This window comes from Neoarius graeffei, chromosome 27 (assembly GCF_027579695.1).
Source record: "Neoarius graeffei isolate fNeoGra1 chromosome 27, fNeoGra1.pri, whole genome shotgun sequence".
Classification (NCBI taxonomy): domain Eukaryota; kingdom Metazoa; phylum Chordata; class Actinopteri; order Siluriformes; family Ariidae; genus Neoarius; species Neoarius graeffei.
The window spans coordinates 9,245,782-9,260,160 of NC_083595.1; the positions used below are offsets into that span (position 1 = coordinate 9,245,782).

Below are 14,379 nucleotides of genomic sequence, written 5' to 3' on the forward strand. Positions count from 1 at the left end.
TAACCGGGATGCCCAGCAGTATGGGATCCACAGGCTGGCGGAAGGGCAGAGACTCCGGGTCCTGTCTGTATAAAGACTCCAGCGTAGGCATTAGTGCCTGGCGCAGCTCCTCTGGTTTAAATACTGGAAGAAGAAAAACAGGATCTTTTGATTCTGTACAGAATAAAAACATATTATATATAAAATAATTGGGGGGGGAGGGTGGGATTGCCAGTGAAGAATTTGGCACTCACTTTTTCGGCGAGACTGCGATGGTGAAGATGACGTAGTACCAGCTGTGCTGCTTTCTTCCTCCTCTTTGGTCTCCCCCTTGACGTCGGTCTTCTTATCTTCCGTTTCCATCGGCTCCTGCTTAATCTCGGAGCTCTCGGGCTCTTCCTTCTTGACCAAAGAGCCAGAATCGTCCTCCACCTGAGACAGGATCACGTGACGACTGTTAGCGGATGCTTGATAATATCGAGACTGGAATAATAGAGAGAGAACTGAATTCGAGAAGAAACGAACAAAAATGCTTTGAATTGCGACAGACGTGCACGAGAAATTCGGAACGCAGAACGCCGCGTGCAAAAGCTGCGGCTTTTGTGCGCTGGTTAAGTGTCACTGTGTACCGCTCAAGAGCCAAGCTGTGGAAAAATCGGCAGCCCTGTCCAATAACCGTGCCATTTTAGATTCAAAACGCACTAGTGAAAGGCTGAAGAGGATTCTCCAACTCGGACGTACTACAGCAAGAAAAACCGACGACGTTATTCCATCTTCATGAGGTCATAAGGGGGCGCTGCTCCTATTATAGCACATCAAACCCAGACGCGAGGTTTATGTTTTCAACGAAACTACAACTTTTTGTAAGCTAGCTCATGCCCGTCACAAAAAGCCAGCCCGCAAAACATTCCTTTCCAAGCCTTAAAGGACATGGGACATGAAACATAAAAGCACGCTATATCAGTTTCTTTCCATTAAAAATATGAATTAATTGCATCAACAAATACAAAATTATCTATTAAATTCAGCAAAATCGTTATATTCGTGATGATTATATGGCATTTCCGCTCGAGCTCCGATATGCATATTTTACAACCGGAAGAGCCGCTGTCACGTGATCATACGTCACAAAAACTTTCGGGCACAGCACAAGCGGGTAGATGAATATGGAGAAGTGTGAATCGTGGTGATGATGAATGCGACAAAATTGTTTTTTTGTCTTGGATGACAAGAAAATTGTTTCGTTTTTAGAGTGTTTAACGTACACTGAACATCATGGTGTATTGCGACCTCCCAGTCAGTCAGACACGCTGTCACTCCTGTTAGCAATGTAGCTAGGCTCAGCATGGCCAATGGTATTTTTTGGGGCTGTAGTTAGATGCGACCAAACTCTTCCGCGTTTTTCCTGTTTACATAGGTTTATATGACCAGTGACATGAAACAAGTTCAGTTACACAAATTGAAACGTGGCGATTTTCTATGCTATGGAAAGTCCGCACTATAATGACAGGCGTACTAACACCTTCTGCGCGCTTCGGCAGCGCATTGATACCTTCACTCGGAGTTGTACATTTTTTTTTTTTAGACAGGGCGGACGGACCAGGGCATTCGCCCACCTGGCCGTGCCCGACGAGGAGCGCTCTCGGCCGGCTTGGGAGGCAGACGGCAGCCCCTCCTGGAAGTGTGTTTTTACCATGGGCCTCATGCGGAAAAATGCCGAGGTGCGTTCGCTAAGCGACTGAAAGCCGAGGTAAGGATTAGTATTATAATTTTGGGTGTATCAATTATTGATTATCATAATTCTGACTCGTTTCGCCATTTTGAATGTTTTCATCTCGGACTCTGGAAGCATTGTATCTCAATCAATCTCGAAAAATATCAGCAAAAAAAAAAAACTAGCTTGCAACAGACTTTAGCTAGATCTATGATGAACTTTCAACGTATGATACAAAAATAATACTTCTTTCAACAGATCATTAGCCTTTGAGCAGAACTGTTTTTAACTTACCAGGAAGTGTTATCGAGCCGACCGCTTTCAGTTTCATGAGGGCTGAATGAACTCTCACTCTCAGAATCATCTGACCCGTCAGAGTAAAGACAAGATCCATGTTCATGTGAATTTCCAGCTATCGGTTCGAATTGATAGGGTCTAACTTCACATCTCTGTGAAACATCGGGAATGTCACTGTCGATGGTGTCCATTTCGATAACCTGTTTACATTAGATTCCCAAGCGCTGGCTCCTTGGAAAGTTTTTGTGACGTCACGGGTCACGTGACCACCTAGCTCATTAACGAATCATTGTTTTACGCTGATGTATAAAAAAGTTGAATAATGTGATGATTTTCACATTTTTTGACGCCCTGCAGTGATTTAGATGGCATTTCTTATGTCCTTTATACATAATTATACCCAGAAAAAAATCCATGTCCCATGTCCTTTAAACCTCATTCTCATGCTGCCAAACGCTCATCCGAGAAACCTTCTTACTCTATTCACGTTTCACTGGGCAGGAGCAATCGCGCGCTCTGATTGGCTACTCTACTACTAGGATATCAGCTCATACACCATGAGTAGAGAAAAACAAAATGGTGGAGCGTGTATATTTCTGGGGTTTATTGATGCTTCTAAGGCATTCGACAGAGTGAATCACCATAAGCTCTTCACTAAACTCATGCTTAGAGGTGTACCTGGATGCATCATACGTATTCTGGTTTATTGGTACGCTAGACAACATATGCAGGTGAAATGGGGAAATAGTCTATCCTCTCCCTTCAGTGTCGGTAATGGAGTGAGACAAGGGGGACTTCTATCCCCTGCTCTGTTCAACCTTTGCATGGACAGTTTGTCCAAACAACTGGGTGTGTGTAAGACAGGATGCCTGATAGGGAATACTGTCTTAAACCATCTGATGTATGCAGATGATCTGGCTATTATGTCACCCAGCACTGTTGGGTTCCAGCAGCTCCTGAATATATGCTCCGAGTATGGTGTTGAGTTTGATGTTAGAGCCCTGCACTCCCGCGGGACCCGCCGCAAAGCAGTGCGGCGCGGGACAAATTTTGAAAGCTCATTGCGGGAGCGGGCGGGACCGGAAGTGCACATACGCAGGCGCGGGCGGGAGCAGTGATGAGCTGCAGTCCCGCTAACTAAAAACGTGTTTTAAACAGGTTACACAGTGACGGTAGGCTTGACTCAATGCTATCCCAGAAATCCTTCCTGTAATATGCAAATTTGGCTGCCCAATCAGAGGCGGCCAAATTTGCATATTACAGGAAGGATTTCTGGGATAGCATTGAGTCAAGCCTACCGTCACTGTGTAACCTGTCTCTCTGATTAGAGTTGTAGACTAACTCAAGCAGTAAATCACTTCACTCATGGTACAAAGCAAGCCCATTCACTTTTATGCTGATCAGAGAATTACAATGGTTTCTCATGTGACAAAAATGTGCGATTCGCGATTAAATATTTTAATCGCTTGACAGCACTAATTATTATTATTAGAGACACTACATGCTGAATTCAGAAACAAGGTAAATAATAACAAACGTGAACGTGAGCTGTAGATATTTATGCTCAAATCCACTCAAAGTAGGGGGCGGGGCACCATCACGCTGTGTCAAGACAAGAACTTTCCTGAGAAATAACGCGAACGTCTGCATCATGCGGGATTTGCGGACGGGAGCGGGACAAAATATGGCAGGCGCGGGCGGGAGCGGGACTGAAAAATCCAACCCGCGCAGACCTCTATTTGATGTACAGTACAATGCAAAAAAGTGTGTTGTGCTGATATGTAGGACCAAGGAGGATCATAAAGTGTCCTTTCCAACGTTTTACCTTTCAGGACAATTATGTGTATCAAGCTGTATAAAATATCTTGGGCACATCATCACTGACAAGTTGGAAGATGATGATGATATGTATAGGCAGAGACGAATGTTGTATGTTCAAGCAAACATGTTAGTAAGAAAATGTCACTACTGTTCTGATGATGTGAAAATAAGCTTGTTTCGTGCCTATTGTACCCCCATGTATGCAGCCCCATTATGGGCCAGTTACAAAAAAAGAGACTCTTCGTAAACTCCAGGTAGCATATAATGACTGTCTGAGGATATTGCTGAAAAAGCCCAGGAGTTGCAGTGCTCGTAAACTCTTTTGTGATTCAGGTCTAAGCTCTTTACAGGCTCTCTTGAGGAACCTAATGTTTAAGTTCATGTTTCGGCTGGATAAGTCTCAAAACTGTATTATAGAGGTTTTTCACCTGGCGTCACAGGGTCACGTGACGCCCCGGTGTCCAACATTTTGAAGGTCAAGCTAGCTAATGTCAACAACATAGCTAGTACCGTAAAATACCAAATAATAGCCGAGTTCCCTTTAACCGCCGAGTTCCCTTTAACGGCCGGGTGTACGCGTGTGTTGTGACAAATAAAGGCCGGTTCCGAATACTCGCCGGGGTCTTAAAAAAAAAAAAAAAAAAGCGTCCGAACGTTCTATCTAGAATCTTGAGGCCCAGCACTTATCTGGTTTTCTGGTGTTTAAACGATTTTGCATTGCATAGTTTTCTACCGAAACAATATGAATGAATGAATGAATGAAATTATTTCTATAATACTGTTTACAACATTTTGTTACGTGATAATAAACATGCCATTTCAATGTTATAATCTTGGTCTACCGTAATATTTCTTGAGGAATGCAACTCCGTAACTTTTGACAGATGTCTTAGCCACCCCTTTGGGTATACCCAACGAAAGCCAGCGTGTGTGGTGACATTGAGGACTGCGGGTTTCCAAGGTTGGACTGCTGCTTCTGTTAAACGACCTAAATTGCCGAATGCATGCGTCAAAGCACACACTGAGTTTTATTAAAGACCTCATACCATTTCACTTGCCCTTACCCATTCGGATCTGGAAGACGCTTTACAAAAAAGGTGAGAGCGTTCTAACATGCATTTCAGTCTGCTCGCGGCCAATCTAATCCAAGGGGCCTTTTCAACAAGTAATGTGTCGTGCAAGTTGGGCAGAAGCACGCGTCAGGCAGGCGACATGTAGGCCTACAAGTCAGTAACCTATTCAACTAACTTTCATCCGAACTTTAAGTTTTCTACGGGGTCGAGCCACCGTACCAACTCACTCGGGGAATAGGCTCATATCAGCCAAATAGGGAGACGTCTTGGAGAGAAACGTGATGCAAGAGGACAGTATGTAGCCACTGCAGGTCACTTATTTTTCAGCATAAGAAAAAACCCTTTGGTTTGACACTTCGCACCCTAATTATGTTGCTTCAACGTCGCGCCCTCCATGCAATTTCAGATTGACAGACATCGCGAAGCGCAAAGGGTGGAGGCTGCATGGGTGAGGGTGATAGCAAGTGACCATAACTTTGCAGAGTAATTAAATCACAGTGCTGCGCACAGACAATGGTGTGGTTTCTTGATTATTTTGTAAAGCATGCGCTTAACTAGTCATTAACAGGAAAAGGTGTGTGATTTATCCTTTATCCACCCCGACTGTGCCATGCGAAGATGCATTCTGCGTCTTCAAAATTTCCCGAACACTGTAAACCCGAATAAGTTGAGTTTACTTAAAAAAATTGAGGAAAGTGGTTGCCTTAAAAAAAATAAGTCATTATTAATGATTGAATTGAGTACCTTAAACTTACCAGAAGATTATAAGTTTAAGGTACTCAATTCAATCATTAATAATTACTTATTTTTTTTAAGGCAACCACTTTCCTCAATTTTTTTTAAGTAAACTCAACTTATTCGGGTTTACAGTGAAGTCGGCACCGTGCTATCTGTAATCTAACTCTAAACAAACTAAGTTATACTGGTTAAAAGTAGGCCTATCTGAGAATGATTTTTTTCCCCGTTTTGAGGTAGATTTTGGGGAAGGTATTTGTGAAGAAGGAATTAATCGCCTGTTCCAAATAGCCGCCTAGTCTCTAATACGCGCCGGGTCTCTTACGTGATTGAGACAAATAATCGCCCGGGCTATTATTTGGTATTTTACGGTATGTTACTGTAGCAATGTTTACGTTCAGTCATTTGGATGACTTAAAACCTTTCAGTCTCAAGTTTTTCCTTTACTGGATTTACTAGTTTACTGAGCTAGCGCGCTCGGGCAGGCCGGGAACTAGCGCGCTAGCTCCCAGCTTGCCCGAGCGCGCTAGCTCCCAGCTTGCCCGAGCGCGCTAGCTCCCAGCTTGCCCGAGCGCGCTAGCTCCCAGCTTGCCCGAGCGCGCTAGCTCAGTAAACTAGTAAATACAGTAAAGGAAAAACTTGAGGCTGAAAGGTTTTAAGTCATCCAAATGACTGAACGTAAACATTGCTACAGTAACATACTAGCTATGTTGTTGACATTAGCTAGTGCTAACAGCTAGTTGCTAGTACACTGCTACAACACAGACACCGACCCTAATAATACAGTTCTTGGTCATTGCCTGGTAACAGCAAATTTATAACGGGCCATGTCTCAACAGACTAAGAAGTTATTTCAATGACATTTAATGACATTTTGTTTATCCTGAGGACCGAAAGTAAATGAAAATGTGAACAAACCTTAGCTGTAATAAGATGGCGACCACCGGCTCCAGGGACGACCCGCTGATGTAGGCATGTTACCCAGCCTGACACAAAATATTTGTAGGCATCCAAACTCTTATACGCTTTCAGATCAATACCCGTGTATGGCGATGGGTTTTTAACGACATAGGTATACAGATCATGTGGGATACAGATATACAGATCTAGCGGGAGTCGCCATTGTTGTGACCGCCAAAATGGCGCCATCTACTTGTCGACATGGCAACGGTCACGTGGGTCAAAAACCTCTATAATGACTCACAAGCCCCAGATGCAGCTGTCAGATATCAGTCATATTTGTGGAAACATTGGTATGGATGCCTTTTAAGACTGTCATGACTGATAATATGTTTGTATGTATCTGTGTTTTTTTTTTTTTATGTATGTCTTGTTATTGGGCCTAGAGCCTGTAATAAAGTTTATAATATACCAAAAAAAAAAAAAAAGCAACAAAATGTGGAATAAAAGTATTTGATGTTATGAACGTATCTTTTTTTTTTTTTTTAAGAATTATCGCATTTTTCACAAATTGCCCGTCATTTCGCCGGTTTGTTTACATTCTAAGCGGAAATTATTTGGTCGGACATTTCGGATAAAGTTTTTATTTATCGAATTTGCAAGACAATAAAAATGCCCCATTTCTCAAAATCCAATGACTGCGGATATAATAAAACAGTTATGCCACTCAATCTCATCGTGCATGGCTTACAGACAACTCGGAGCTCAGCGCCTCGCTGGCTATCAGCTCATGTACGACTCGATTTAACCGTTAAAGATTTGGGTACGCGTTTGAAGCATGCGTCAGTCAGCAGACCCCCACCTCCATCTTGGGTTCAGTTTCCGCAGCGCTTGTCTCGAAGTCCTGCTCCTCTTGTTTGGGCTCAACTTTGGGCTCGGCCACAGTGGGCAGCTCAGGCACGGCATGCTGCGTGTGCAGGTCGGCACTCGCCACCGACGCCGGGGTGGGCACTCTGTTCTCGGCGCTCTGAATGAAGAGAGAACAGAAAAGGAGGATGAGAACTCTAAATGGGATACTGTTTATCCTGCAGCAACATGATTTAACGGTTCGAGAAACAGCTTTGGGACCAAAAGGTCGCCAGTTTCATTCCCTGGACGAGCAGGAATGGCTGAAGTGCCCTTGAGTGAGGCACCTAACTCCCCAAGCTGCTTGGGGTACGTTACATTTGAGGCATTTCGCGGACGCGCTTATCCAGAGCGACATACAACATACCCAGAGCAGCCTGGGGAACAGATGGGGTGAGGTGCCTTGCTCAAGGGCATTCTTGCTGGTCCAGGGAATAGAACCAGCAACCTTTTGGTCAAAAAGCTGCTTCTCCAACCATTAGGCTATACACTACCGTTCAAAAGTTTCGGGTCACCCAGACAATTTTGTGTTTTCCATGAAAAGTCACACTTTTATTTATCACCATAAGTTGTAAAATGAATAGAAAATATAGTCAAGACATTTTTCTGGCCATTTTGAGCATTTAATCGACCCCACAAATGTGATGCTCCAGAAACTCAATCTGCTCAAAGGAAGATCAGTTTTATAGCTTCTCTAAAGAGCTAAACTGTTTTCAGCTGTGCTAACATGATTGTACAAGGGTTTTCTAATCATCCATTAGCCTTCTGAGGCAATGAGCAAACACATTGTACCATTAGAACACTGGAGTGAGAGTTGCTGGAAATGGGCCTCTATACACCTATGGAGATATTGCACCAAAAACCACACATTTGCAGCTAGAATAGTCATTTAGCACATTAGCAATGTATAGAGTGATTAGTTTAAAGTGACGGGGATCCCAGCAGTAATTGAAAAAAATAGAGGAATGTAAGAAACTATCAGCAGGGGTCAAGGGGGCTGCCTGAAGCTGTTGAGATTTTAACATTTAAAGATGCTATAGAACACATTTTTTACATAGATTTAACATAGAAAAGCAACAGAATTTAACCATAATGTGTATCTATTTGATGCCATATTTTGTAATCAATGACATAAGTGGCAAAAATTAGACGAAAATGTAGCTTTGAAGAATATACTTGCCTAAATATTCCACTGATTTTGTTATAACAATAGTATCCATAGTTCATCTCATTTGTTTATTTTTTTTTGTTTCAAGTTGTCAAAACTAGTCTAATATAAGCCACATTCATTTTTCAAAAATCATGAATATGAGCAGAAATCAATGATTCAGTAATATTAGATATAGACTAGTGCTGTCAAAAATGTCGCGTTATTAACGCGTTAACTTGACTCAATTTTAACGGCGATAATTTTTTTATCGCGAGATTAACGCTCTGTGACATGATGCCACGCCCCGCACAGCCAGAGTCCTCTGCCCTCCCCCGAAGAGCCACGGTGCTCGGCTTAAGTTTCGTTTTCCCATCGGCGGCTCCAGCCCCACTTTGCAGTGGCTGTGACGTGTTATGCTCTGCAATAAAAATAAAAAAAAAACATTGGTACAACCAGTGTTCGAACTATGCCGATATTTTCGGGGGGGTCCCTTTTTTTTCCCTTGGGGGTGCTTGCGCTTGTCTCAGAGCGCGGATCTCCATCGCGCGCTCACTTCGGATATGCAAATGCTTCCCGTTACACACAACTGCTGTGTCAATAAACATCATTTTGCCAATAGAGTGCTTCATTGTGTCATTGTTGGTTGTAGTAGCCGGGGGGAAAAGGGTGGCAAAAGCTTCCACAGACTCCCTAAAGTCGTGACAAACCCGGGAATTGCAGCACAGGAGAAAAGCGAGCGGAGGAGACGACAGTGGCTGGCTGCCATTAACCGATCAAATTTAGGACAACTTGACTGTATCCGGATTTGTTCGGATCACTTTGTGACAGGTAGGTTAAATTGTCTTGAATTTCATAGTTACTAAAATAAATGTGATACAAACTATTATCTTTTCTGTGTACTTTCAGCAATGATTAATGGATATATTTGTCACATTAGGTAGCTTATGTCTACTGCAGTGCATTGTTGCATCAAATGGCATTTAAGATCTAGGCCTAGTAATGTTTATGTACACATGCTGTTAGTACAAGTTACATACTAGGCCTACATTTTATTCACTGACTAAAATAATTGATAATTATGCGGCAACAAGCTGGGGTCAGCTTTCCATTCCTTCTCACTAACAGTGTATGGATCTACATTCCCAATGAAACGTACCTTCTCAGCATAACGCTCCCGTGCCTGCTTATCCAAACTATCACAGTAGTGCTCCATCACTTCAGATGTCTAAATTCTTAAAAAATCCAAGCTTCTAAGCCCTCTAATGCGGAAACGAATCGGTGAATGTGTACTCTATGATGTGTACTCTATGAGCGCTCTGGAGCGAGTGACTTCCAAGATGGCTACGCCGACCGCATGGTTACTATTTTTAGCATCATCTCGGAGCGCACTATATTTTAGAGACCCCCCCCAACATTTCCCAAATCATGTTTTCAAGGGATCTCATGTCTGTTTCAGGGGATCTCAGATCCCCTGAGTACCCCCATAGTTCGAACGGTGAGCAAGCCCATTAACTTTTTATGCTGATAAGAGAATTACAATGGTTTTCATGTGACAAAAATGTGCGATTAAATTGCAATTAATCGCGAGTTAACTATGACAGTCGTGACATTAATTGCGATTAAATATTTTAATCGCTTGACAGCACTAATATAGACATATGTACAGCAAATACTGGAGATATTTGATTTAAACCTCTCTCTTTTTGAAAGGTTTCACTGCAAAGGAATTTAATGCTCTTTTCTGGGGTGCATTCTGTCTTTCCTCCAGTTTTCTCTGATCTTTCCTTCTGCTTTTCCGATGTTCCTGCAGTGCTCTGAATTAAGTTCAACGCATTAGAAACAAAAGCACGAACGGAGTTAAAACATGTTTTCTAGCAAATGGGCGCAGCCATATTGTTTTCTCATTCTATCGCGTACAGTCTCGCGGTCAGTGTTGCCAGATACTCCTGACGTTTTCCAGCCCGTTCAAAACCCACCAAAATGCACTTGAAACCCCCCAACTGGGCGGGGAACCGCCCAATCTGGCAACACTGCTCGCGGTATTTACATCAATTTAACTTCCGAGTGTTCCCGAATGTCAACGAGAACAAACGAAGCCGACGAAAACGTCGCTAAACAAGCAAACCAAATCAGAATATATTCTGCTGGTCATTTTACTTAAACATATTTTTAACGGATATACAAGAGATTTAAAAAAAAAAAAAAAAAAAAAAAAAAAAAACTCTCGCTAGAAAATAGCGGAATTCCACTAAATAGCGGACGTCTGGGATCCCTGAAGTGATCTTCGTTGAAAAGAACAGTGCTTTTCTTTCAAAAATAAGGACATTTCAAAGTGACCCCAAACTTTTGAACGGTAGTGTACTTCCCCCATGTTGTACGCATCTCTGGATAAGAGCGTCTGCTAAGTGCCATATTAACGTAACGTATGTAACAGTATTAATTACAAATCTATTCCAACACATTTTCATACATGGTCTTACTGTAGATCTGACGACACCACATGACTAATGCGAATAATCAAATCATTCATTGTCATTATAACCCAGTGTGGCAGTTATAAAGCAGTAGAAACATCACACAGGGTCCCCCAACACCCAAAACTGGAACTGAGAAATTGCGAGGCTGGATCTACGGAGAGGAATAGAGGCCTGGGTTCTCACCGGTGTGCCAGGATGGGGCTGTGGCAGGGCAGGCAGCTCTGTCTGAGACTGTGTGTGGGGCGGCGTGCTTTGCGCCGGGCCGGGGGTGGGAGTGCCGGCCTGGTTAGCCTGCAGTGGTGGAAGGTTATTACCGGTGCCCACAGCTCCAGCACTAGGGGGTGGGGTCGCACCGAGAGGGGCCTGAGGAGGCGCAGAACAGTTCATCTGAGAGCCCAGAGGGCCGAGTGCATTCAGAGGGAGGTTCTGTGGCTGCTAGGGAAACAGACAAAGAATGGTCAACGTTAGTCAACAGCAGAACTTCATTCGCACAGTATCAGAACCAGAATCAGAATCAAGTTTACTGCTGCATACACTGACCTACAAGGAATTTACTTTAGTGCCTGAACAGTTAAGATAAAATAATTAAAAAAAAAAAACGACACACAAAAAGTAGTCAAATAGAATAAAGAAAATAAAAATAAATAAATCAATAAAAGCAATCTGAAACATACAAATCTGAAGTGTGGACATATTGAAGCGGTCTGTCCAAGGGTCGTTTTGACGTCCAAGCTGTACAACATGTCCCAGAATGTGCAAAACAGGTCAGAAGATGAAGAGTCATGACATGAATGTGTGAGGAGAATGTGCGCGATGGGTTAAATAAATAGCCGCGCTGTACACTGTGTGCCAGAACGTGCAATAAACATTGTCAGAATGAAAAATGTATGACATCAGTGCTTCCCCTACCATTACACTTTGGGGGGTGGGGGAGGTGACACTTCTCCTCCCCCCCCCACTCTTAAAGATCCAGGCACCAAGATCATGTGCAAAGTGTGCCTGCTCAAAAACAGGAAGCTGCAGGCACTAGGACCATGCAGAGACATCCCCCACTCAAGCTGTGCTCTCCTCTTGCACGCTCAAAAACGATTCCATTCAAACAATAGTTCGCAACGTCAGAACCCCCCCACAAGCAGCAAGAGACGGAGGCCTTTTTTTTTTGGGCAGAAGAGAGCAAGCGTAAGTGATGTCTTCAGGCACACACGAAATCAAGCTGGCTAACATTCTGTTCGGAATATTCACAGCGAGATCACGTTGGAATGCGTTACTTGGTAAGCATCTTCAAGTTAGCCAGCCAGTGAAAATGACCGTTATATCAAACGAGCACAGTCGGTCTACTCCTGTACTTCACTCCAGGCATAAATCAGAGTAGTGATGCACACTGGAGAGGGGAGTGAGAACATGACAGAAAGAAGAAATGAGCTATCCGACAATTACAAATCTATTAAAACTAGAAATGGTTCATGTGCCATTTTCATCTCCAAATCACTACAGTATAACACTATCGAAGTATTGTCAATTTGGAAATATAATTTCTTGCGTCTGTAACTCAGCAGGGACACAACTGCCCCAGGTGAGAGGCAGGGAGCAGGAACAGCATGGAGAAAGTGGACAGGTGAGCACATTTCAAAATTATTAAAAAATAAAAAAATACGAGGCGCTGTGGTACAGATGGGTGATGAATTAAAACCAAAATTACCCCTTTTCCACCAAATCAGTTCCAGGGCTGGTTCGGGGCCGGTGCTGGTTCACAACTCGTTCAACTTGCGAGCCAGCTGAGAACCAGTTTGCTTTTCCATAGCTCACGGTGCTAAGGGAAGCCACGTCATTACGTCGCTGTATACGTCAGTTACGTCGCTACGTTTGCATAAACCTTGGCGCAAATATCGAAGCAAAAACAACACGGAAGCAGCAGCAACAACAATAATAATAGCTGACTTCGCGTTTGTACAGCTGCTGCTTCTCGTCGCTTAAAAATGGCGATCTTTCGCGGTCTTGTTATTGTTGTTGGTCTTAACAACTCCGCCCCCCCCGTTGACGTAAGCGGTTCTTTCCTCTGGCCCAGCAGAGAGTTGGTGCTAGCCTGGAACCGGTTTTTCTGGCCCCAGAGCCAGTTCTTTGTCAGTGGAAACAGAAAATCCGGTTCCAAACTAAGCACTGGCCCCGAACCAGCCCTGGAACTGCTTTGGTGGAAAAGGGGCAAATGAAGGTGTCTTAAGCTGTGTTCACACACACCAGTACGATAGTGGTATAACTGTATCGATACAAAGTATACCGGTACAGTTTAGTGCATCTGTCCACACTAGCGAGAAATGCTTGCGGTTTTCTTTCACAGTAGTTGAAATGCGCGTGCGCGAAATGTTTCCCTGGTTACCGAATAACTTCCTTCCGAGAATATGCAGGATGAAACAACATGTGCGCGCGCGCTTTTTGTTGTCAATGTACAGTCTGTATTTCTGGTGGTCATTTATTCAGTCAAATCGTATAAAACACGCGAGGCAGTTGAGAAAGAAACAAAGAAAAGGGCAATTCCATGTAAATGTCAACCTCACCATGCAAAAATAAAGCAACATGTAATACATGAAAACCACTCTGGGAGATATCACCTAGGCCTGTATTTTACAGATGTGAATAAGGCAAGGCAAGTTTATTTATATAGCACATTTCATACACAATGGCAGTTCAATGTGCTTTACAGAAGCAAAAACAAAAACAGTAAACAACAGAGAAATAAAATTACATAAAATAATTGTATTTTTAATCTAAAACAATTAATTAAAAGAATTAAAAGAAAATAATAAGAATTAAACAACAGTAGAACTAAAAAAATAAAATGATAAAATGCCAAAAAGAAAAAAAGGAGAAAAAGAAAAAGAAACCAGCGGAATAAAATAGAATAAAATTAAAGTAAATTTAAAACATGCAGAGAAAGTAAAGATTATAAAAAATGTAAAAATATTAATTATTTAACAGAAAGCATCTGAAAACAGCTTGGTCTTTAACCTAGATTTGAAGCTGCCAACAGCAGGAGCATTTTTAATGTCCTCTGGCAGTTGGTTCCATAGCTGCACTGCATAGTCGCTAAAAGCTGCTTCACCACACTTTGAATAAGTTGAACCAATTTGTCACAAGAATTGTTCCCTTCGCCTTAATATGTCAGTCTTTCTTTCTTATCATGTAAAACCCAAGCTACAATCAACTTTGATCATGTACAATTCTATATTATTGCCACAAGCCACAGAAATGTATGCTAAAATCCACAAAACAGCAAAACAATAGCCATCCTAAATATTATTTAAGAACTTTGATAGTTTTAGCTGATATTTA

General features: G+C 42.6%; 1 protein-coding gene across 3 annotated transcripts in view; it reads right to left on the reverse strand.

The window, feature by feature from the left end:
* The window catches only part of crebbpa (CREB binding protein a), a 155,633-nt gene that overhangs the window by 21,591 nt on the left and 119,663 nt on the right, over positions 1–14,379 (reverse strand). For 2 of the 3 annotated variants that reach the window (XM_060911350.1, XM_060911348.1), the window contains 4 exons: positions 11,236–11,487; positions 7,382–7,546; positions 234–411; positions 5–123 (listed from right to left, as the gene is read on the reverse strand). In XM_060911350.1, the coding sequence (XP_060767333.1) occupies positions 5–123; positions 234–411; positions 7,382–7,546; positions 11,236–11,487 (714 nt within the window). The remainder of the gene's footprint in view (positions 1–4; positions 124–233; positions 412–7,381; positions 7,547–11,235; positions 11,488–14,379) is intronic. The other variant, XM_060911349.1, reaches the window with a different exon arrangement.